The 23,962-nt window shown below is 43.1% G+C and overlaps 1 protein-coding gene across 3 annotated transcripts in view; it reads left to right on the plus strand.

Annotated features, from left to right (window-relative positions):
• The window catches only part of LOC143222009 (irregular chiasm C-roughest protein), a 299,381-nt gene that overhangs the window by 259,272 nt on the left and 16,147 nt on the right, over nt 1-23,962 (plus strand). For all 3 annotated transcript variants that reach the window (XM_076447808.1, XM_076447809.1, XM_076447810.1), the window contains 4 exons: nt 15,789-15,989; nt 17,378-17,505; nt 22,618-22,769; nt 23,411-23,721. In XM_076447808.1, the coding sequence (XP_076303923.1) occupies nt 15,789-15,989; nt 17,378-17,505; nt 22,618-22,769; nt 23,411-23,721 (792 nt within the window). The remainder of the gene's footprint in view (nt 1-15,788; nt 15,990-17,377; nt 17,506-22,617; nt 22,770-23,410; nt 23,722-23,962) is intronic.

Below are 23,962 nucleotides of genomic sequence, written 5' to 3' on the forward strand. Positions count from 1 at the left end.
TAATTAAAAGAAGAATATAATTTTTATTTGGCCTCTGTGTCTTGCAATCAATGCGAATACGTTTTATTTTGCATCAAGATCTGCAGTCGATTAATAGCGAATGAATGTTACGTTAATTTCAAGAGCAGTAAATGACGCACCGCAGCTATTACATGATCGTGTTAATTTAACGGCCGTATGGCTAATTTTGATTGCACCCCTCGTGCTCGCGAGAGTTCGCTTTAATAAAATCCTCACGACGCGACGCCGCGTCCTCTAAATGTATGCAGCAATTCGTGCCGAGTGTTTCTTATTCTTAAAATTCGTAGTATTTGCATGAATGGGCGGAGACCGGTGGAAAACGTTCTCTTTGATCCCCGGTAATAGAATTAAGAACGCGACAGGGATATTAAAATTTTGTTTCGACAAAACTCGCCAGAGAGAGTGTTTCGCGGCAAGTTTCCGCAACAATATGAAAGAAACTTGCGAGACTACGAAGTTACGGGGATACGAACGGGAAGAGCAGGTCGGCCGGCTCGGGGAGGAAGAAGAACTACCCGCGAAGGGTCCGAGTGGGATTGGAAAAGTCGCTGAAGCCGCGCAATAATTGAAACCGCGCCGGTATCGCGATAAGTCGATACGGGAACTAAAGCACACTTCTGACCTCCGTTTAATATTAATTTTCAGATTGTAGGTGAAAAGAGGGGGAGGCTCTGGAAAGAGAGAAAACTTCGAGCGAAGTTCTCGCGGCTCGGCGTATCTCTCGAGGATCGATGCGCGTATAAAAGCGTGGCCCATTAAGAACATCGTGCAAACAAACCGCCGTTGTTGTCCAATCGCACTTCTCGCTCGAACGACTAATTTATGGACGAGATATATGGCGGAGGAGTTGCGAGCGCAGTCGCGCATAAATTTTCATCTCGGTCGCGCCGGAGTTTTTGACGAGTTCGATGTAGGGAGGAGCGAAAAAAATGTCAAAAGTCCCGTTACCCGGGGCGAAATTCGTGGGAAACTTCTAACGATCTATCCCCGACGAAGCTACCCGCTGCCACCGCTCCCCACGTAATGAAACGCTTATCGAAGAACTCGTGTCAGTCGTTCAGCCAGAAAAACAGGGAGGATTCTCGTTAAGTTGTAACGTAAATTAGAGGAGCAGAAGTGGAGCAAGAAGTAGACGTGTTCTATACCGCCAGCGGACCTATAGCTCCCAGAGTCGTCAGATCAAGGGAATTCACTCGAATTCAGGGGAATAAGGCTGTGCTTGCAACTTCCTTATATCTTTTAAATTAAATAAATTAAATACCCTGTCAAACAGTAATTTGCAAGAGTTAAAATACGTATTTTCGGTAAATACGGTATAAAAGTTATGATGAAGTAATTCGAAATCATCATATTTTGAGTAGTTTTAACAAGACACATGATAAAATCAAAAAAATATCACACTCTGCGTCGTAGAAGGTCAAGGTAAAGTTGAGAGACAAGTCTTAAACGACTATGATTGGTCTTCGAACTACTCCTTCGGAAAATGAGTGCGTTCAAGGAGGACGAACGTCATCTAATTGTAAGAAGCATTTTAAATTGCAATGGGAGCTGCTGTTTTAGAGGATATGTTTGCTCATCATAGGCCAGGCTCGGGCAATTTCTTTCCCGCTATCGCTTCACGACTCCCGCTAACAGTCTACAGTTCCCCTAAAATATTTCATATTGCCCCTAGCGTGCCAATCTCCTCCTACAGTCCACAGGAGTTTGCTCGGGAGGACTCAGGAGTAGGAAGAGGAGTCCAGGTCGGCCATTTCATTTATGTTGTTCGGATGCTATGACGACTGGTGTACACTGAGAAAAAAATCCTGTCGAAACAAAAAAAATATATATTGATTCAATAAGATGTACTATTGAATAGTGCCAATATCATATGAACTTATTTTAATATTTAATGCTATTGAATTTCAATAGCAAAACTCATTTTGCGCCAATCGTATAAGCGAATAGCTTGACATCAATGTTTTCGAAAAAATAAGATATGGCCCCAAACCAATTCCAGTATAAATCAATACATTTCTCAAATTTTTTTAACAACATATCTGATTGAAGGAAAAAGAGAAATATTACGAATAATAATGTACGGTATTGAATCGAATAATATTTTCAATCATTTCATGATAGACAATTCAAATACATCACGATTTGCTTCTAAATTTCATACTATTGAAAAGAATACATTGATATTCATCGAAGTAAAAAAATTACAATAACACGCGTGTTATTGAAGTAACTACTTTTTTTTTATCAGTGTAGAGAAAGGAGGGAAGGAAGCGAGATATCGAGACCGTATACGCGAGCCGATAAAGTGGCCGTGACTCGATGAAAATTCGAGGGATTCCCGATCAGCGCCGGCGAGAAACCTGTGGGCATTTTCGGGGGAAATCGGCGCCGGGGCGCATTGAAACTCGTGAATACGACGCTCTGGTCGTCGTTGCGGCCGGTGGAAACGCGCAGCGTGACGTTGCGTAACGCGGCACGCTCGCCGCGCGGAATATATTCATTTAAATGAAACGCAATTACCCGTATCGCCATCGAGCCCGTCAATTCGACGCTTTAGCGCGGAGAGGGAGGATGGTTGTATTTAAAACGACCGGTTCTAGGCAGCGGCAATCGTTCCCGCGTCATTATGCGCCGGCCGTTTTAATTACCACGATCATCTTCGTCCAGGAAACCGTCGTTTCTTTTGCCTCTTGTCTTTTCCTCTAACCATTTGTCGTTCTCGCATTGGTTTCATTTGTGTCTTCTCTTTCCCTCGCCCCCCCCCCCCTTCTTTCCGAGTCTCTCGTTGCGGACTCGAATTCCATCGCAATTGCAGGGGAACCCATTACGCTGGCCTGCGAACGCATAAAATAATTCATAAGTCTGTCCCGGACACAGGACGTGCAATTATTCGCAGATACGTATCGGTTTCGGTGCTGTGCATATCCCATAAGGCTTCGGTCACATGAGAACTGCGGAGTCGAACGATGCTGCCGGTGGACGGTCGATTTACGAAAAGATAACGAGGACATCGCAAATGCGGCAATTTTGGTTTCTGCAGCGTTGCGTGTCCCGAAAAGAACAATGGCAGTATCGGAGAGCAACGGTGTATCTCGGGAAACTCGGTTGCAAAGATCGTTTCACGATTTGCCTAATTAGTCGGAGTCGCCTCGAAGGGCGTGCGACTCTTTTCTTTGCTCTGCATGTTACACTTGAAATTCAATATTTTTGCGAGTTTCTTGTGCGAATACACGATTTTCCAGGTTCGGTGTGGAGCAACTGCGACTGGCGCGAACATTTACTTTATTAATATTAAACACAAATACACTTATCTGTGAGCAAGAATTGTTTCGAATTGCAGTGCAACCATATTTAGTGTTTCAGAAGAAACAAGTGCAAAGAGTTCATGATGGAGTAGCTACATTTATTTTGTCGATATTTTGTTTTGAAACAGTCTCGATGTAGCTGGTCGCCTAGGGGAACGCAAAGTTGCACGGTAAATTCGGCAATTTAACGCGTTGTCCGCTCCGGTCCTCCGTTTCCGCGTCGATTGTGCACCGCGCGTAATTGTAACGTCCACTGCCTCGGGACTCGCGATCACGACGCAATCAATTCCTGCGCTCTCTATTACTGCCGAAACACTATTATCTCCATCGCGACGGCCCGATAGCAGTTCAACGGTTTATTTTTTCGACTCGTCTTCGGCGCTCCGTGGCTGTCGTGAACTGTTCCACCGAGCCGCCCGCTGTTTGCTTTTTATTAGCCGGCAGCGTTCGCGGTACAAAACTTGCTCATTCAGCTGGACAAGCAGTAGGATAATTGGCGGGTTCATAGCCGTATGGTGTTCCGACCGTTTTATTGATAACCAAACAGCAGCGTTTCTGACCGGCGGCGATTCGATTCCGAGCGTTTCCACGATTCGAGACAATTCCGCGGAGTAACAGGATAGAATTTTTAAAAATTGAAAGTGTGGCATGCACACGCGCGTTGCGGAACGGGCGGACGCGGGCTGGCGCGGATCAATCCGAGGGCGTTTGTGTACTGCCGCGAAAGCTTTCAACGGTCGAACAATGGCCGGAGTTTTGCGGGGGTTTTTCACGATCATTTCGGCGAGCCGCGCGGACGAAGACCGCGAACGCGCGTAATCGACGAATTACAACGGATCGGAATGCTGCTCGCCAGCGATTACATCCTCTCTCGTTCTCCTTTTTGTTCTTCCGAATTCTTTCTCTCTCTCTCTCTCTCTCCGACTCTTCTCCTCTCTTCCCCCTTCACACTATATTCTGTTTTGTGATTTTTTTTGTATTGGTGAAAGCGGCGCAGGGAATTTGTTTTTTCGTGCGACATAAACTAGTGTGTAACTATCTTTCGGCGTAGCGTATGCCCGTCGATGATATTTTTCTCGGCTCGCGACCAGCGGTCGGGATTTCGAGCGCGAGCGAGAATAAACCCGCTGGCCGTAGTTTGCAGGATATCGTGCGTATCACTGTAACGGCTCGTTCGTGAAACCATCCGCTTCTCCTACTGCAAGTTACTACGATATCTCTCTCTCTCTCTCTTTCTCTCTCTGGGTTTCATTTTTATACAGTAGCGCACGGGTGAGTTTATACTGTTGTCACCGAAACTCGTAAACAAATTCCACGCCTCAAGTGTAACAGAGGCCTCTAAGCGGACATCGATATGAAAACCAAATGTTTTTGAAATATGTTTGCGAGTTGAGGCATCGGTATACCGATGCGTATCATATTATTCCTACCAGTACCGAAGAAGTATGTTTCAAATGTTTCATGTGTCAGTCGTTACTATTTGATTCGGTACAAATCACGTAAACTTGGACAAGTACATATGATTGGCACAAAACTTTTTTTTATTTTTATTGTAACTCACTGAAGAAAGCCCTGGAACAACTGAAAAAACGTGTATAAATGAATTGTATTGAACTCAATGTCTTTGGTAGCTATCCGAGGTTGAGGGTTCCGGAAATCTGCTCTATCTGGTAACGTAGCTCCAATTTGTGCACCGTAAAGAACATAGTGGTTCAAAACTTATTGCTACTATATTTTTATGTCTCATAGTTTTCTCAAAGTATGTATTCTACAGTGTCCTAAATAATACTCCACTATTTTATGATACAAATGTTTTTCTTGATGCTTGAGGCCTTAATTGGATCTCCAGGATATATTTTAAGACTGCAACGATTCCAATAAAATATATTCTAAATTCATCTGTATTGTTACGGATTAGTCAACCTATTAAACATATTAAGAAAGAAATTAAATGTCTATGTCACTCCAGTTCGTTGCAATTTAGGCAGAAAATTTTCATTTTGTAGATTAGTTAATTCGTAGATATCATTTAGTCGATTAAAACAATTAGGCAAATGTGCAGAAATTGTTTCAACGGTAAGGTCGACGTAATAATTGCGCGCGCGTTCGCTGAATTTTCAAGCTCGATTTACTCGAAAATGAAGCATCAATGGAAAAATATTATTCCACTTTTCCGACTTGTTTCTGCGTGTAGAATCATCGGTCTCCTTGTGTATCACGATTTCGAAAACACCTATCGAGTTGTCAAGTCCGTTTCAAAAGGTCAGTAAATTCATTTTGTGCGTTGCAGTAATTTTTGAAGTGAAAACATTTTCAGGCGCACCGCGTACACAATTTTTGGACAGTGTTGGACAGTATGACATGAGTCTGATCCGTCACGCTCCGAGGTGAAACGCTATTCTGCGAGCGAGCAAGAAACAGACAGATTTGTTTGGGATAATTTTTTGGTGGGGAAAAGGGTGCCCCAAGATTTTTCCAAATAGGAAATAGTATTGATTTCCTGTTATTTGTGATACCGCTCATTAAACTGAATAGAAGTTAGGTACTCGAGCCTTGTTTTATTCCAACACAATTTCTTTTCGAACCCTTCGCGCGTTTGATTGTATTTCGCAGCATCTTTCACGGGGAAAAGAAACGAGTGATAAAAATCTCGGTATTTAGACCGATTTGTTAAATTCCGCTGTTATCGGGCGTGCTTTATTGCTTGCATTGAAACTCCGCGAAAGCACGCATCACAGGACGCCGCGTCGCACAGCAAGCGAGCAATCACGGCACAGCGCGACGCGCGGCGATCCGACGCACACAAGTCGCATAAAATGAAAAGCCAGGGACGAACGGTCGGTCGCGATTTCCCGGGAGGGCGGACAGACGGCGCAATTTTTTTATTGCCCTCGTCCCAGCTCGAGCGTAATGCATTTTTACAATAATCCAAAGAAATCTCTGAGTGCTTCGCAGAGGGCGACGCGACGGAGCGACGTTCGGCGTGCTCGAGCGCGCGCGCGGGTTCAATCCTCGGGAAGCGTGTTGGTCGCGAGGGTTTGCGACGCGTTTTACACACGTATGTATCTCCACACACATAGAGAGAATCCGCGAGAGAAATCCGCACGGCGCCGCTTCCCTGGCAGAGTTCTTATGCGGCTTTTACGCGACACAGCGAAACCTTTTCCCCGATTTCTCCACGCTCGTGGCTGCGCGCGGATGTCAAGTGCAAGGCAGTCTCGTTTCGCCGGGCTAGAGGAACCGTTCCGCGCGTCATTTCCGTCGAGACAAGGATGGTAATTATAACGGTGTAACACACACGCCCGCTCGATATCGCCCGGCCAACGGCGGATAATTAATTTCATTAGGAGGGCGAATAGTCGTTTTTACCGGGCCAGCTGGCTCCACTTCCCTTTGTCGTTCCCGGTATGATTCGTATCTAATGAAACCTGATGGGATTCATTCATTCGCTCGTCTGTAGACTACTGTCGCACACTCTCCGTAGACGGTTCTGTTATATTTACGACTGCTTAATGAGGTAACGCGGGACGCGCTTGCTCGCGCACATACGCGTGCGAGAAAAAAAAATACGACGGCTCGGTAAACGAGCTCTCGCCGCGGCCGTTAGAGCGTTCGCCGGGAAATCTGGGGGAAAAACGTGTGGAAATCCGACAGCGGTCGGGAATCGAGTGGTAGTCGCGTCTGCGTGTTCCCATAAAAATGTCTGACAAGCCGTCGCGTCGCGTTGGACGCGCGAGGCGCGTCGGGAATTTGTCAAGTTGAAAAACAAACCGGGAAAAGTTGCAGACTGTCGGCAGGGATCGTCGAAACGGCGAGGCAGCCTGTTAGGAAACGACGAGGTGGCAATTTATTCGATCAAATTATTCAACGGAGGTGCAATTAAACACAAGACCCCGCGCCGAGGAAAGAGGAAGCTCGTCTCCTCCGCTTGATCTCCGATCACTGCGATTTCTTCCCGTCATTCTACTCCGCGATTCTCTCGATACGAACGCAACCCGTCCATCAGATTCATTAACTAATTCACAATCGCAGATTACGTGTTACGTCTCGTGACTAAGCGCATCGATTTCATCACGGTTAGTGGTCTCTCTGTTTCGCAAGTTTCAGTCACCACAGGATTTCGAATCAATTCGATAGTTTGTTCCGAGTCAGATATTCTGGAAACTCTTGAAAGTCTTGGAGGCTTGATAATTTTGTGTGTTGATCGAAACTTTCGAGACTGGCGAACTTGCCGATGTGCTACGTCTCCTCCGATTTCAATTACCTTGAAATATGTTATCAAGGTCACCATTCTGAACAACGTTTCCCTTTAAAGTTTTCTTCGGTCCACTTTAGTATACGAGATAATTGCAAAAAACTTTACTTGTAAATACATGGATTAGGTGTGGATGAGGCTTGGGTTTCAAGACTTCCAAGAGTGCTAAGCTTCATATTATGTTGAAAACATATAAATCAAATTGAGTGTCCATCATTCTACTTATTCACATTAACGATAAAAGGAAATGCCATGATAAAACTCGTCATACGTAAAGGAGATATTAATGTAACAATAAATATGATTATTTTTTCATAACGTCCGGAATGAGCAAATTTAATTACTGATTTAAGGATTTAATCATATAGAAAAGAATGGTGACTATATAATTGATTAATAAAGCTGTATTCTTTAAAATTTAACCACTGAATTTTATTTTCAAATCGGGCACGATCTTATGCAATCATCTAATATTAATCTAACATTAAATTCGTGATCAGCGACCCCGAAAGCCTTGGTATAAGGTATTTTTAGATAGGTTTCTAGTGATCTTCTAGTGTTTTTAGTGCTTGGGCAGCTTTCGAATGTTTTTGCACTCTGTGCGTCGAATGGCAGTTCGCCGTTCACAGGAAACTGAAAAGCTCGCGACGACCTGCTGGCGATTTCGCTACTGATGCGTTCTTGACGACTACCCTAAGAATAGAGACTATATTTCCAACCAGGGATTGATAGTTAAACAGAACTAGCTAGTAAAAGGAGTATTCGCCAGGATCGCTCTACTTTTTACCCCGTTTCTCTAACCTGCTATATTTGTTCGGGATACTCTCGGGAAATTATAAGTTGCGAATCCGATTCTCGGCATTCGTCGCTGCTATATGTATTATTCGCTACCCGATTTGTGAATATGTTCCCCTTGTCCTGAATTATTCGCGTCTGTATTAACCCCCATGCGACCATGAGCGTGATACTCACGGCGTAATGGCGCTCAGCGACAATTTGCACGAGATATCTCGTACGGTTTTTCATAAGGACGCCAGATATAAAATCCGAATAAAAGTTTATTAATATCTTGTCAGAGATTGCGAAACCAGATTATAATGTTCTGGTTTGTCCGTGTGGGCTTATTAAAATAGAAATATTCTATTTCTAGAGATTTCGTTTCCGGTATGAAAGTGTTGGATCGAGTCGTAAATAGTGTCGGCTTTAGTATGTGCATTAATAGCACACTCATCGATACCGATCGATTTCTGAATCGGTTATATGTACGCCATTAATTATGCGTGAGTATGACAAAACTTTCTCTAAGGCACAAAATATTCAATAATTATTTGGACGAAGATTAAATATGGATAATAGTGCGACTATATTTTAACGAATCACACTCGTCGTGAAGATTTTAAACGAAGTCTAACAAATACGAATGTTACGCCTTTCTTTTTAAATGAAATAAAATTCGATTCGCTTGTGATCAGTATTTCAGCATTAAAATAAATATAGCCATACAAAAGGTATAAATTTTCTTATCTCTTCTACGACATTTTAGGGGAGAAAGACATTTTAATCACTGTTAACCGTAAAGAAAATTATACGGCAAGGAGTTGACGACATCACCACTCACAATCAGATGAACAAGATTCTTTGCTACGTTAGTTCGGGAAATCGTACTTCGGCCAGCTTTTCTGGGCATTTTTGCACACTGTGGCGACGATGTGCCATTTCGCGGATTTATTGATATTCCGCATGACCCGAGAGCGGGGAGAGATGCATGTTACGGAGGCTGAACCCCGACGATCTTAACGACTGTCCCCTCGCTCCTGCTCCTCTTACCCGGTTCTTAATTAATACCGTAAAAGACAATAAAGCAGCCGTTAACGAACCGGCGCGGAAACATTAAACAAGATTACCCGCTTACGTGGAATTATAAAAATATAAGAGCGTAAGGGGAAGCTCCGCTGGAAATAAACGCGCGACGCCAAGGTTACGCGGAGAGACTGCGAGCGTCGCGACGCGTGAAACGATCGGCTGACGTTCTCGGCGATATTTAGGCCGTAAAAAACCGCTCGACGGAAGAATCGAGGCTGGCACGTTCACGGTGCATTTATTTAGGGTGGGACAGATCGATCCGAGGCTTGTAATCGCGGTTACGCGGGCGCCACGCGGCGGCTCCCTCGAGCGAGTCGAGCCTAGCCGAGCCGAGCGTTCTCTCTTACCTCGATCGAGAAGACAGATAAAATATCAGCCCGTTCGTTCGCCGTAATCGCGAGTAGTACCGCATCACGGGTCCGCAGAACTTCTAATTAGAACGGGCGGGATCGATTCCTCGTGAACGCCCGAGAAAACCGAAGGGACGATAAACGAAGCTCGTTGCCCGCCCGACGCGTCCGCTGCAATTTGAAAGAGCGTGGCCAGACCATAAACCTTGGATCGCGTTAAACTGCCGACGGTGTTTGGCTCGACGTTGTTTCGATGCTCCCGGGAATTCATAAATGGGGTTAGGTTTTAATACAGCCGCCGCCGCCCCGACCCCGCCGCATCCCCATCCACGCTGTTTCCGCCTAACATGGTTTTCCTCTTCGCCGAACTAGACACGAACTTCACTTAATTTCGTTCTTTTTGGTTTAGTGTTTATGTTGCTCATAATTAACTGCGGAAACCAGTCCTCGAATCGGTAACTTTTCGTTTTATACATATACGTAGAGAGTAGCGGGGTTATTGCAAATATGAATTTGAATGTCGTTTTCACGTCTGCTGGCCTGTAAAAAATCGTACTGTGACTATTATTGCAAATTTTTATTGGCCCCGATGTAATTTCTTGAAAAAATCAACTAGTGTATTGTCACAGTATATCTTCTATACTAGAAGTATAGAGCAGTTATAATTGTATATTTTTTCTATTGAATGTTTCTCTCTCACTAGTATATTTTTGTATTTCACCAGGTATAAATATTAGGATGCTTTTTTCGCTTATTAGTAATTGAAGCAAATTTTAGAAAATTACTAGATCTTCAAATTGGTTTGTTTAACCCTAGACAACTAAACTATGATGCGTGGAAGCACGAATATAAATGAACCCGTTTCATTTAGCAACAAAGATAATTTATCTCCTAAACGAACAGAATAAGTGAAATGTAAAGGTTATGAATTAAATATGAATAATAAGACATAACTATGAATTAAAGGCCCTGAATTTATTCATTGAAGCATTTGGTGGATCATCTGATATGTATTTAGGATTAACCTGATGCTGTGGACTACAAAAAAAGGGTGTTATCACTATTACAATATAAATTTTATACATATATTACATTTAAATTATATGTGGTACAATTAATTCGTTTTCACATCTATGTATATACAGGGTGTCTCAAGATGGGTAGTACAAGCAGGCATAAGGTGATTCTATTTGCAAAAATAAGTATAAAACAACATTGTATTACTTGACGAATCTTTTTTTTTAAAAAGCGAGACCGAAATCATGTGTCCTAGCATTCGCAAAAAGTAGAATTGGTTGCTCATGATCAGACCAAATTTTCAACGAGATCACAATCGGCACAGATTGTATAAATAAAGTCAATAGTTGCCTAACAATTTCACTGACATTTAAAATTGTGCCTACACACAACATTGATCTCTAATAAAAATAAAACTGAACCGTAGTTTCAATGAATTATGAATTCTTTCACAAATATCTCCTGTTACATAAAGCTTCGCAATAGCGAAATTCTTGTACAAATTACTAAACCTGTGAAGAATATCCGCCTCCACATTACAAAAAAAAAATCATTTATATCCGTCGGATATGAAGACTGCGAGCCAGTGGCAAGGAACCAACACACACAAACAGATAACTTGGCCCTGATCTCAGCAACCGTATGCTAAATCTCCAATAAATAAGACTTAGAATTCGAGAAGTATGTCATTAGACTCTTGACGAATTTCCGGGAGATGAGACGGCGCTATTGTTGGTGTTAGCTACAATAGACGAATCGAACGGCAATATTTCTGACTCGAAAGTAAAGGATGAAGACAGCAAAAGAGAGGCCGGTCGGAAAACAAGGGATCCCGGGAGAGATACCGGGGCGAATCCAGACGAACAAAAGCGGAGTTAATACAGTGCTCCCAATGAACAGTTCTATTATTTTCCGGGATGTCCAGAAGGAGTCGAAGATCCATCAGCGCGATTGCCACCCTCGCAATCGCCGACGAAGCTGGAATTAAGTCGGCGAACGTTCTCGAGGCGGTCGGGTCTCCCAGGGTGTGGGCGCAAGGAGAGAGTACGTATATTTTCCCGAAGCCAAGGTGCAAGTAAAGTTCTTCCTTGGCGAAAGAGAGGTCGGTTGGTCGGTCGGTCGGTCGGTCGGACGGGCGGTCGTGGAGTGGAGTGGAGGCGGGGACAGGCGCTCATCGAATATTCATCGGGGCGAGGAAAAGAAATTTCAAAGGCCGTCCGCCCGGACCCGAGGAAACGTTTCTCTTTCTTTTCCTTTCCTCCGTTCTCTCGCAGATGCGGAGCGGTGCGGAGCGGTGCGGAGCGACGCGCGGCTGGGCGACTTCTCCAACGTAATCGCCGCGCGTTTATTAAAATTACAACGCGCGCTGACGTTTATACGCGTCCCAGCGAGTATCGTAAATAGTGCTTGAGCGCGGCGAGCCGAGACTCGCAGTGATATGAGAGTGCAGAAGCACTGATGCAGCATGCCTAATTATAGACGATACGATCGATTCGCGTCGGTGCAACCACGGCGGAGCAGCAACTCGCTCTCCGCTCTGTGTATACACAGGCGAACGGGCTCGCGCGCACAAACGCAACTGCGACCGCACGCATCCCCGCGATATCCCTGTACACACGCTTGGATCGGCTAGACGAATAATAGAGGAGCTGCGAGGAGAATATCCGTGTGCACGTGTGCGTCGATGCTCATCGAGCCAGCAATAGCCAGATTTTTTCGACGTTCCGCTCTCTGCCGAGCACACTTCCATTATCTGAATAGTGGAGCAAGTGCTCGATTGCTGATCGCGTAACAGGCTCTGTTCGATTTTTCGGAGTTTACTTTGGGAACACGTTGCCGGTCAACTTCTTCCGCTGTTCGTTTTCTTTCCGATCCCGTTTAATTCCCGTGATTAGACAAGACGGTGATCGAACGCGTGGAAAATCGATGCGTAATTGTACCTCTGCCCATTAAATATGCCAACGTCTCTCCAACAATTGTATACCGTGCGTCATAATGCGAGCCTTCTTTTTTGTTACCTCACTGACTTGGCTTACGCAGACCTCGTTAACGATTTATGTAACTCGGTTCCATTGAATATTTTTCTCAGTGCTTTTACAACCATGGTCGTCATTTAGCAGTCTTAAAAATTACTCTGTTACTACCCGTGTAGTCTACCTCGATACATCACTGGTGCTGATCGAAATTATCTCAATGTCTGACAATGTATGGCATAACTACACTGCAAATTTTATGTATCTATGGCAGAGTGAGTAGGTGCAGTTTGAAGCCGGAGACAGATTAAAAATATCTAGGAATATAAATATATTAGTCTATTAAAATCATTTAATACAGAACAGATTTTCTAATTGGTTCCTTGATACAAATCTACAGACTAATCGTTAAACAATACACAGCAACACCCAGCTGATTTAGAATGATGTTCCTCTAGTCATATATAATTTAATTATATTATTTAAAATTTATTGTGAATTTTCTGATATCAGATGATCCACTAAATACTTCAATTAATAAACTCAATGCCCAATATAACTTTTACGTTATTGTATTCTAAAAAATGAAGACGGACAAACCGATTCCTTCTTTCCAGAATTGGGCAAAAATTTTATTTCAATAAAAATTTCAAATAAAGTGGGTTTTTTCCAAGTGGATTTTGAACCCACTTTATTCAAAATTTTTATTTAAATGCAATTTTTGTCCAACTCTGCTTCTTTCTGAGGCTACAAATGTAGTGGAGCGGTGAACGGAGAATGGAAATATTCTAGGTCGGATGAAATGTTTAATTTTCCAGTTAAAATAGCTCCGAGTGCAAAAAACATTTTTATTTTGCATAAAGATCCGCAGTCTAGTCACCATCCTCTTCTAATTGTATTATAGAAAAGAATAGTGGCTATACAATTGATTAGTAAAGCTGTATTCTCTAAAATTTAAACACTTAATTTTATTTTCAACTCGCCAAGAAGCATTCAAATATTTAAGTACGAGCTGATAGTTTCGAATCCTGGGGCATCAAGTTGTTGGTTAATTCAAGCCACGAATGGACTGCGGCGTTTCTGACCGGAAACATCATTATTAACGCCGAGCCGCGTCGCATTCGTGTCGCGAAATTTCTAATTAGCGTCGATGAGATCGATTTCCATGTGAGCCTACCCAGTCACACGGGCATCCGACCGAAACTGACCGGAGAATGATTCGAACAACAGGATTCACGGTCGTTCGGTTGCGTCGATCGATGTTCCCGGAAACGAGCTGCCGGCCGCGATTGGGACGAAAGACGTCACGTTACCTAGTCCAGGTCCAAACTCGTAACGAGGATGAATTTTCAATCAGGGGACGCGAGGGATGAATTAATTCTGGGGAAAATTTGAAAGTGCAGAGAGCGAACTGCTCGCAAGACGATCGCGAGAAACTCCGCTGGTCATGATCCGTTACTCGTCTAGCCGTTCTGAACCTGATCACGAAGATCGATCGTAGCCGAATTATTGAATAAAATATGACGGCGTCTGTTATAATGAAATAACTTCCGATATGCGCAACCCGTTTCCACTTTCAACGAGTTCACTCAACCCCTGATGCACTCTTTGTGCCGGCTGATAAGCTTCTCTCAAAGACTGACAGATTTCTTGTTGAAAATCTTCCGGAAATTACAGTCAGTGCAAAAAGTATTCGTAAAATCCTTTAAAAATTAATAACTCTTCTAAAATTGGATCCAACAGCTTCAGTTCTGTTGAGATGTTAGAAAGATTAATTTACTAGGTGATGCGGTACTTCGTAATGCGATTGCGAAGAAAAAAAGTAAAGGTTACAATTTTTTAATTTTTTATCTGTGTGATGAAAATGTAGAAAGTGCTTTTGGTAGATCTAAACAAGTTATATGCATGCACAAAGTTTCATCGAATTAAATGAGTCGCACACCCAAAATTCAAAGATTTTTACATCTTACAATGCCCATAGCTGTTTTCTGCGTCAACCGATTTCAGTGAAACTTTGTACATGTATACAACTTACTTAGATTTACAAAAATTTTCACTACAGGCACAGATAAAACAATTTTAAACGTGATCTTCACTCTTTCCTTTGCAATTGCGACCAATAATAATTTTAAAAGAAATTATTTACGGATTAGCTAGTAAACAAATCATTCTTTCGTCTCAAAAAAATTCAAACCGTTTGGTCCACATTGAACAAAATTAGTCGCCTTCAAAGTATGTACGAATACTTTTTACACGGACTGTACATGCTAATAGAAATCCAAGACAGGAACGAATACTCTACTCGAAAAATGTCCCGGCGGGTTATAAAGTTAATGTTGGCCTCGGGAGTGTTACGGTGATACGTCAAGGAATTATCTTGTGAGATCAAATTTCAGGTACCTACAGTGACTCCCACTAATATTCGCACACTCTTAGGGGGGTAGACTCGTTTCTAGAATTGCAAGGATGCGGGATGCGCCTTCTCATTTGTCGATAATGCAAAGATGCGGTTTTTCCGTAGCCAAAAGCGCTAGATGAAAGATCGATCTAGGCCGCAATCGCCCTCAAAAGTCCTATTTTTACGTTTATGAGGCGTAATTTGCATTATTCGGCAGCATTTAGCTGTCGCAGCTTTATGAAAATAGCTAAATATGCAAATAAAGCAAATTACGCCTCGTAAACGTAAAAATAGAAATTTTGAGGACGATCGCGGTCTAGATTGATCATTTATCTAGCGCTTTTGACTTTATTTAATAATTTCCAATAGAAGCATCTTCATAATTTCAAAAATTATAAAATAAAAAATGTGAAATCGGTCGTTTGACCAGTTGTGATAAGATTAATGTTAACTCCTGTTTCTTGCAATTGTGGCAGAAAATGTTCATCGTGCATTTGTTGCAATTGAGGTAGAACATTGTGCATAAAGGTTCGCAGTCCACAACATAAAACAAAGAGCCTTTAGAAGAAAATGAATTTCACAGTGTTCGTTCGTTTATGATTGCAGATCACGTGGATCGACGGCCTAGGAAACGTGCTGCATAACGGTATCAAGACGACGAAGGAATTGTTCGACGACGGCCCCCTCTACACCGTGAAATCCGTCCTGAGGGTGATGCCGCGGAAGGACCACGACAACACGACGTTCACGTGCCAAAGTCAGAACGCGGCCGACCGCACGCCGCAGAATGCCAAGCTGCGCGTCGAGGTGAGTCGAACGAGAGGAGAACAGAGAACCCGGAAAACTGGGCCATCCCAGCTAAAAAGGGATCCGAGCTTTTGCACATTTTCCACGGCAACCCATTTTTCGAACGAAGGAACGAGATTAATACAGACCGCGTGAAACCGGCCGGAATCATGGTAACGAGCTGAAGAATAATTAACGGCCTGTCCCGAAAACTGGTCCGCGGCATAATCGTCTTACGACAGAGAGCTACTTCTGACCCTTAACCGGCACTAACACGAGGATCATTATTCCATGCAATCAAACGTAGAAGTTAGCTAACCGTTCAAGAGACCACTCGCATAGTATACCGTTATTAAAGGTTGTTCGTTATAAAAAGAAGGGGTCTTTTGATCCCCAACTCCTGATTCTGATATTATTTGTTGCTCGGATGAGAAACTACCCTAAACTTTCAGATGCTATCCCTACTAATGCCTGCAAAGGTATTTAGTGCCTCTAACCTCTAACAGCATTTTTATTGAGTCTACCTTTAACGATAGCCTGTTTCTCCAAAAAATAAACCAAGAACTACAATGATGATGATGATGGTCGACCACTTGAGTACAATTGCTCCCAACCCTTAGCACGCTTTCTTAAAAGAATGATAAACCATCCGTACTTGACCCTTCAAAATTATAAACTAGAAATGCGGATAAATAATAAAAATAAAAAGGCTGTAAGTGCGATTTTTTTTAAAAAGTTGTTCTTTTTCCGCAAAAGAGGATGTAAGTTCCAACTCAAATGCAATGAAACGAGGCTGAAAGTTCCGTCTCGATTGGTTCTCCATTTTCCTGATATGTTTCAATATTCTTTTTCCTCACTTCGCTAGTTTTTTTCTCTTCCATAAAGCCGTATGTTGTTTTCGAATTGTATTTAAGTACTTTCTGAAATAAATTACATTCTGACAAATTTTACACGGAATTTTGGTGGTTGGTTCTTAAGAAGTTTTCTTTTTATGTATTTCTTTCATTCCAGTCTTCAATTTAGCTAACGGTGTGAGCAACATAATAGTTTTGCCGAGTCATTTCGATGTCGTGCAGTGAAGTTAACTTGTAATATCTGAAAGTTGAGTAATCGTGATGAAGGCCAACAATAGATGAATGGGCAGAGTCGATGCATCTGCCGCAGTTTGTTCTTAGGACCATCGTTCAACAACTTGTCACCGGCCACTATTAATTACCGAGGAATTACGTACGACGGAAAATAAAGTACGCGAGGCACTCCAGTAGTCACGCGAGATAACCGCCACGTTGTAGGATCGATCGTGTCACGACGCAACGCGACGATGCTCATGAAAGTTTGAGCATCGGCTCGCGTGACGTTTCGAGCATCCCGTGTAATGCTCTATCAAACGACCGTATCTTGGTTTTCAGGTTCGTTACGCGCCGAAAGTGTCTCTGAGAATCCGGTCTGGCCTGAGCAAGAATGGCCGCATCATCGAGGGAACCGAGCTTCGGTTCAGATGTCGTGCCGAGGCCAATCCATCGAACGTGGAATACAGGTGAGCGGTAGCACGCGAATAACGCGAGTCCCCGGCTCCGGTTGCTCGTATCACTGCTGGCGAACAAGGGGGTGATAATCGATATTCAACGTTGTACACCGCGACGACCTAAAACCTGCCTCGATACATTGTTGCACGCGGCGGTGACCGATCTCGACCATTGGTATACAGACAGAACGTTTCTTCACTCGTTGCTCCTATTATCCGTACAACTTTGCCTAATTCTTAGTGATAGGCATTCAATACTCTGTCTTGCAAGTTCTCAAGCAAATCCGACACAGGATTTCCAATCAATTCGATATTTATTCGAAAATCTTGAGTCTTGATCGAGACTATCAAGACTAGACTGCAGATGTCTATGCAATTTGCAATTTTTGTAGACGAATTTTAAGAAGCCCGAATCAAGTAAAATCTTTTTCCGGAAATACATGTAAATATTACTAAATTGTGTCGTATTTTATACCGTTGCATTTTTTTTTAAATTTTCAAAAGCTAATTGCATAAAGATCCGCAGTCTAATCAAGACTTTCAAGACTGGTAAACTTACCAGCTCTCTACCTCCTTTCAGATTTCAATTACCTTGAAATATATTGCCTACGTCATCATTCTGAACAAGTTTTTAGCGGTCGGCTTTAGTTTACTAGGAAGATATACTAAGAAAAAGATTTACTAGGAAGAGTTTGTTAAAAACAAACTAACCATTTAGATTAATTTGGGTTAGGTTTTGGTTAAGATCGAAAACCGAATCCATGCATTTACAAGTTCTTCTTGAAATGCTTCTAAGAACGGTGACCTTGATAACATATTTCGTGGTAATTGAAATCTGAGGGGAGGACTCTACAAGTTCACCGATATCTGAATTTACGTGTAATATTTACATTTAGCCTTCTCAACTACATACAAAAGCGAGAAATTGGTTTTTAAGGAGGTTTTATGCATTCATAACATTCTTTAATGTTTAAAGCCCAGTAAAACGGTGAATGAATTAATTATATGCATAGATTAGGTCTGAGTTATATAGATTTGGGTTTCAATACTTTCAAGGGTTCTAACAAGGGAAGGACCCTAAGTGTCCGACTTCGATTTCGATAATTTTTTGTGAGACGACGGTATATGGATTCCTAATGATGTCTGAAAAATATTAGGTGTAGTTACTCAATAGTTTTAAAGATATAAACAATTAAAGTTTCATACCTTGTTGATATAGCATGATTTGCAGCTCAAGTTTTCGAAGTTCCATTAGCTGTGCAAGCAGGTTACGTGAAAGTTCAATTGATTATATCTTTAAAACTATTGAGTAACTACACCTATTATTTTGCAGGCATTATTAGGGATCCATATAGAGATCGGACACTTGAGATTCGGAATTTTTGTGATGATTACATATATTCAGACCCCATTGCTACTGATTGCATGCGCCCTCCTGTGTTTGTACAGAGTGTTTCAGAAAGAGAGAGTGTAAGAAAAGTGAAGGGGTGATTTCTGGGGTAATTCCAAGCACCTTTTTCCTTTGCCAATTCTCGCAGAAACGTTTTGTTCTCGAGTTATTAACGAAAAAGACCTGACCAATCCAAGCGTTGGCATTGGCCAATCTGTGCTCTGTAGCCGCGCTCTGATTGGTCCGTGTTTTTCGTTACCTACTCGAAAACGAAGCGTTTCTGCGCGAATTGGCAAAGGAAAAAGGTGCTTAGAATTGGCCCAGAAATCAGCCAAACATTTTTTTCGGAATTTCTAAATGCCGTACCGCAGACTATTTTTCTGACTTCGCTATACGAGAAACGAGAACTTCAATGGTTCTGATTGTTCGTGGCAGCTGCACACGAGGAACCTGTGCCATTGAAACAAAATAGAGATCCTGCACGCTGATAAAGGTGAAACGTTGAAACCAGTTTCGGGTTCCGACGAGCAAGACATAGAAAAGGAACCTACCACCATTCCACTGTCTCTATCAAAGGGTGGAGCGGAGAGACTCGCCGATTCGGCATTGAAAAACGAGTCTCGATCTCTGGTATGTCGCGCAGCGGATAGAATAGACACCAGCGAAAGCGTAGACTCGCGGAAAGAGAGAACGAGGAGCGCGGATTTCCGGAATGAGGTAGCGCGAGCTTTTCCACGCGTTTTTAGCCAGCGTTGTATTATCGGGAAACGGCTCGCGCACAGCGGACAAAGGAGGAATTAGCGAGCAATCGGTTGCGGCACGGAGCAAGCGAATAATTCATGCACTTCACAAAGAGGGGGACAATGTAAAGTTTAAGACAATGTTAACCGGTCGTGCGTCACATTACGAGTTGTCTTGTTGCCTGCCCCGATGGTTCCGCCAGTCCTTGGGGTAGGGGGTGAATGTGTGCGCGCGGCCGCGCACGCGTTCTCTGTTGTTTTGTTCCAACAATTGAAAGATCTCGGAATGAAAGCGAAAGCGGACGACAGTCACGTGAATGGTCCGCTTTCGTACCGTGGCCCCTATATCGAGGACGAGCGCTCCGCGAAGATAAAGAGAGAGAGTAAACCGGGTTTAATTAAGCGGTGCAACTTCCGTCGCAGCGTCGAAGTTTTATGGGTCAAATCGAAGTCGTAAAACCAACACACGTACGCGAACCCCCACCGCGATCGAGATTCGTTTACGCTGAAACTTCTCGTCGCGTTTAATCCCGTGCAAAATAATAAAAAGTAGCGCCGCGGGGACGCTACTTTGATGGAAGTCTCTCGTAACGTAGATACGCCGCGAAACACGCCCGGATACTTTCCCCAAAGATACACGAACCTAACTCTCAGCACTTGTTCCATTCAGTCCGCCTCTTCGCCCCATTTGATAACATATGCGAGCGCGATTCAAACGTCCGAAAGAACTGTTCTTCTCGTTTATTACCAACCGAAACGATTCTAGCCGCTCTTCTCATCGATTTTACCACGCCAAACAATATAAATCTTGCGGCGACGCGCCGCGCCGCGCAGCGTGGATTCCCGGGACCAGCATAAACTACGATCTCGAGAAAGATCGCTCCGGGGACGCTACTCTCGGAACTAATTCGCGAGAGGTTATCGTTTCCCCGTCTTTGTTCCTTTTGTTGACTCGGAAATTCGTATCGATCGACGGGAGAAATGACAGGCGTACGAGGCGGCTGTGAATGGGAAGCAAACAATCCGACGCGATGCGACGTTCCGTGTTTTTCTCGCGGTTTACTATTCTGAGCATCAATCCCGCTGCGAATTTCAATACTCTCGCACACCCTTTCCCGACACGTTCACTATCCGTTATATCGGCATCACCTGATAGTCCACACCTCAAACTTGACGTGTTTACTGTGTCCGAGTCTTCTAATTTTAATCGTTTGCACTCCGAACTACTTTAACCCAAAAACGAAACATTTTATACATTCAGGATTATTTCTATTCTATACTGTTTTGTTCGTTTTATGTGTATGAAATTCATATAAAATCTCATATAATTAACGAATCAACAAATTTAATAATGTAAACTATATTTTTAAGGATGCCATAGTAAGTTTTAGTGGTGCCTTACTGCTGTTTTCAGATTTGTAGAACCCAAAATGAAATTTTAATTGTAATAATCAATGTTGTGATATTTGATTAATAAACAGCAGTCTTTGGAGTGTACTAAGTAGCCTGCGGATCATTGTGCAAAATAAAAATTGTTTGCAAAAATTGTAAGATGTAGATGCCACACAGAAATTTCTTTCGTCTTTTATTAATTTTAATAAGTCTAAAGTAAGACATTGAAATCCTTAGACTCTTTTAATCTGTGTACGCTTGCAAATAATAACAAATATTGATAATTAGACTGTGCATCATTATGCAAAATAAAAATTTAATCTCGGCATCATTTTAAATTACACCAACTTTGATTTTGACATAAATGCATAAAATCCGCAGTCTATAACTAATCTCTACTACAACTCCTAACAAATATCCAATCTGATTGGGGGCAACAATGTTGAATATAGTAATGAACAGTTCTATTTTAAGGAGTGTCGATATACTAAATATTATATTCAGATTGCAGTCCTTTATGTATACAGGGAAATCGCAGTACAAGCAGGCAGAGAGAGGGGTGATTCTTCATTAAAAAATAAGAAAAAATTCCGATATAACATTTATTTATCGTTTTCGAGAAAATCAAGTGTGAAAATGCAGCGACGACGTGTGGTATTAGATAGGAATCGTCTGACACGTCTGATCATGCCCAACCAATTCTACTTCCTGCATATACTAAAGCACGCGATCTGACTATGTATTCTTTAAACTCGGTTTTCTCGAAAACTAGGCGTCGCACGAAAAAATTTTATTCCATTTTTTCGATGTATTTATACATATAGAATTACCCTCTGCCCGGTTGTACTACGATTTCCGGCTCACACTATATGTAGAGTGTCTCAGCCCTTAGTACTAGCGTGAGGTGATTCTATTTGACAAAATAAGTAAACAGGACGCATATATATCATTAAATTTCAATGAGATTCTATTTTATCGTATTTCAAATTTAGCCATTCAAGAGCAGATGGATGTCTAATAAATCTAAATTTCATCAACGTCAAAGGAGCTCTAGTAATGATAATCACTCGACTGCGGATCTTTATGCATGTATGAAGAAATTTATTGGGTGAAGTATAAAACAGTAAATCAATTAAATCAATTTTTATTTTATTCCTGCTGCCCGCAATCAAAGCAGAGCATTTTTACTTTGCATAAAGATCCGCAGTCTAGTAATCACAAAATAACTGGTAGTTCGAGGGGTTAATATATTCTTCTTTCGTGATAAGTATCGCTTTTACATTTCACATTTGAGCGCGATATACGGCCAACTTTTCCAAGAATGCGACAGACCGTTTTGTTCCACGAGCACAGATATAGGGAGACGGTTCAGAAAAACGGATTACGGAGCGAGGAATGAACGTTGTCGGTGAAAAGAGAAAGAGAGCTGGGTCGCGCCGCGAGCCGGTACGAACAGAGAATATTAAAAAATGCATAATTATCCCTCGAGCTTTTTTCACCGCTGGCTGGTCGACCGCCGGTGGCCTCTTTTTGCCGTAGAGCCTCGCATATTATCGTGCAATTACACACTCACCGGCCTATCCTCTTTCTCCCTCTCACCAGGTGGTTTATCAACGAGAAGAAGGTCATCGGGGATTACACCATAGATATGATCATCCACAACGCAACCCGCGATCTGCACGACGCCATCGTAAAGTGCGAGGTCCACAACGACGTCGGCAAAAGCGAGGACACCGAGACCCTGGATATAACTTGTGAGTGCCTGCTCTCCGGCTGAAAATTTCGACTCCGGAGAATCGGAATAATTTCTGCGGATGATGCCGCCGCGCCCGACATAGAATTACGAAATTCTTGCGCGCTGGCGCTTGGCGGACGCACGGTTTTACGGTTCTCCGAGACCGAATCTACGCATTATTATTCGCTGACTCATTCTTTCTTCTATAATCTGCTACGCCCGTAGTCGACGGGCCACTCCGATACCGTTTCGCCCGGCTATTTAGCCGGGGATCCAGTTTCGTGAGCTTTTCGCGCGGAGCATCAGCGAAATTCGGGATCACGCTTGTCAAAAGACCTGGAAAGAGGAGAATAAATTGGACCTCTTCAAGGAGCATTTGTCCGTGTATTTTTGGAACGTCTTCGCGATTTATGGTTGCCTTTTCCAGGCCGAGAACGGCGAACGTGATCCCGCGTAACGTTGTAGAAAATGGCGGCGGAGACGCGCCCGTAGAGAAGCGATCTCGTGGCGTTCTTCCCTCCCCCCTAACTCGGCCTCTTTTTCTCCCTCCTCTCTCACTCTATCTCTCTCTCTCTCTCTCTATCTCTATGTTTCGCTTCGCTTGCCACACTGTCGTATCAATCTCGAGGGATTGCCGGAGGTCAAAATTGAATTCCGCAGACGGGCCGCAGTTTCGACACCCACCGGTCTCCGTAGAAACGCAATACGGCTCCACGGAAATCTTACAATGCGACGTCGATGGGAACCCAACTCCGGAAATACGCTGGTACCACGAAGACTCGGAGCGACAGGTCGCCTCTACCCCGAACATAAGCGTCGTTGTGAATCACGAGACTGCCGGACGGTACTTCTGCAAAGCTCACGTGCCCGGCTTTCCGGAATTGACGGGCTACGCGAACATCTACATCCGAGCGCCGCCGAGCATCGTGTCGCAGAGGGTTCAGTACGTGCCCGACGAGGGAGTCGTCAAGGTATTCTTCATCGATTTCCATTGGTCATTGCCGTTTTTTCGATCGCCCTTTCCCTTCTACCAGCCGTCCCGTTTTAAAATGCTTAGACCTCGACACGTGCGGATCATCCGGTGATCGAAAGGAACGGGTAACCGGCGCCGTGATACCGTCGATCGCAGGACATTCATTTTTCCGTACGGTTTTTCGATGTCCCATAAAAACCACCGAAAACACCGCCGGCTCCGATTTACACCCTCGTATC

The sequence above is a fragment of the Lasioglossum baleicum genome, chromosome 3, assembly GCF_051020765.1.
Source record: "Lasioglossum baleicum chromosome 3, iyLasBale1, whole genome shotgun sequence".
In the NCBI taxonomy this organism is placed as follows: domain Eukaryota; kingdom Metazoa; phylum Arthropoda; class Insecta; order Hymenoptera; family Halictidae; genus Lasioglossum; species Lasioglossum baleicum.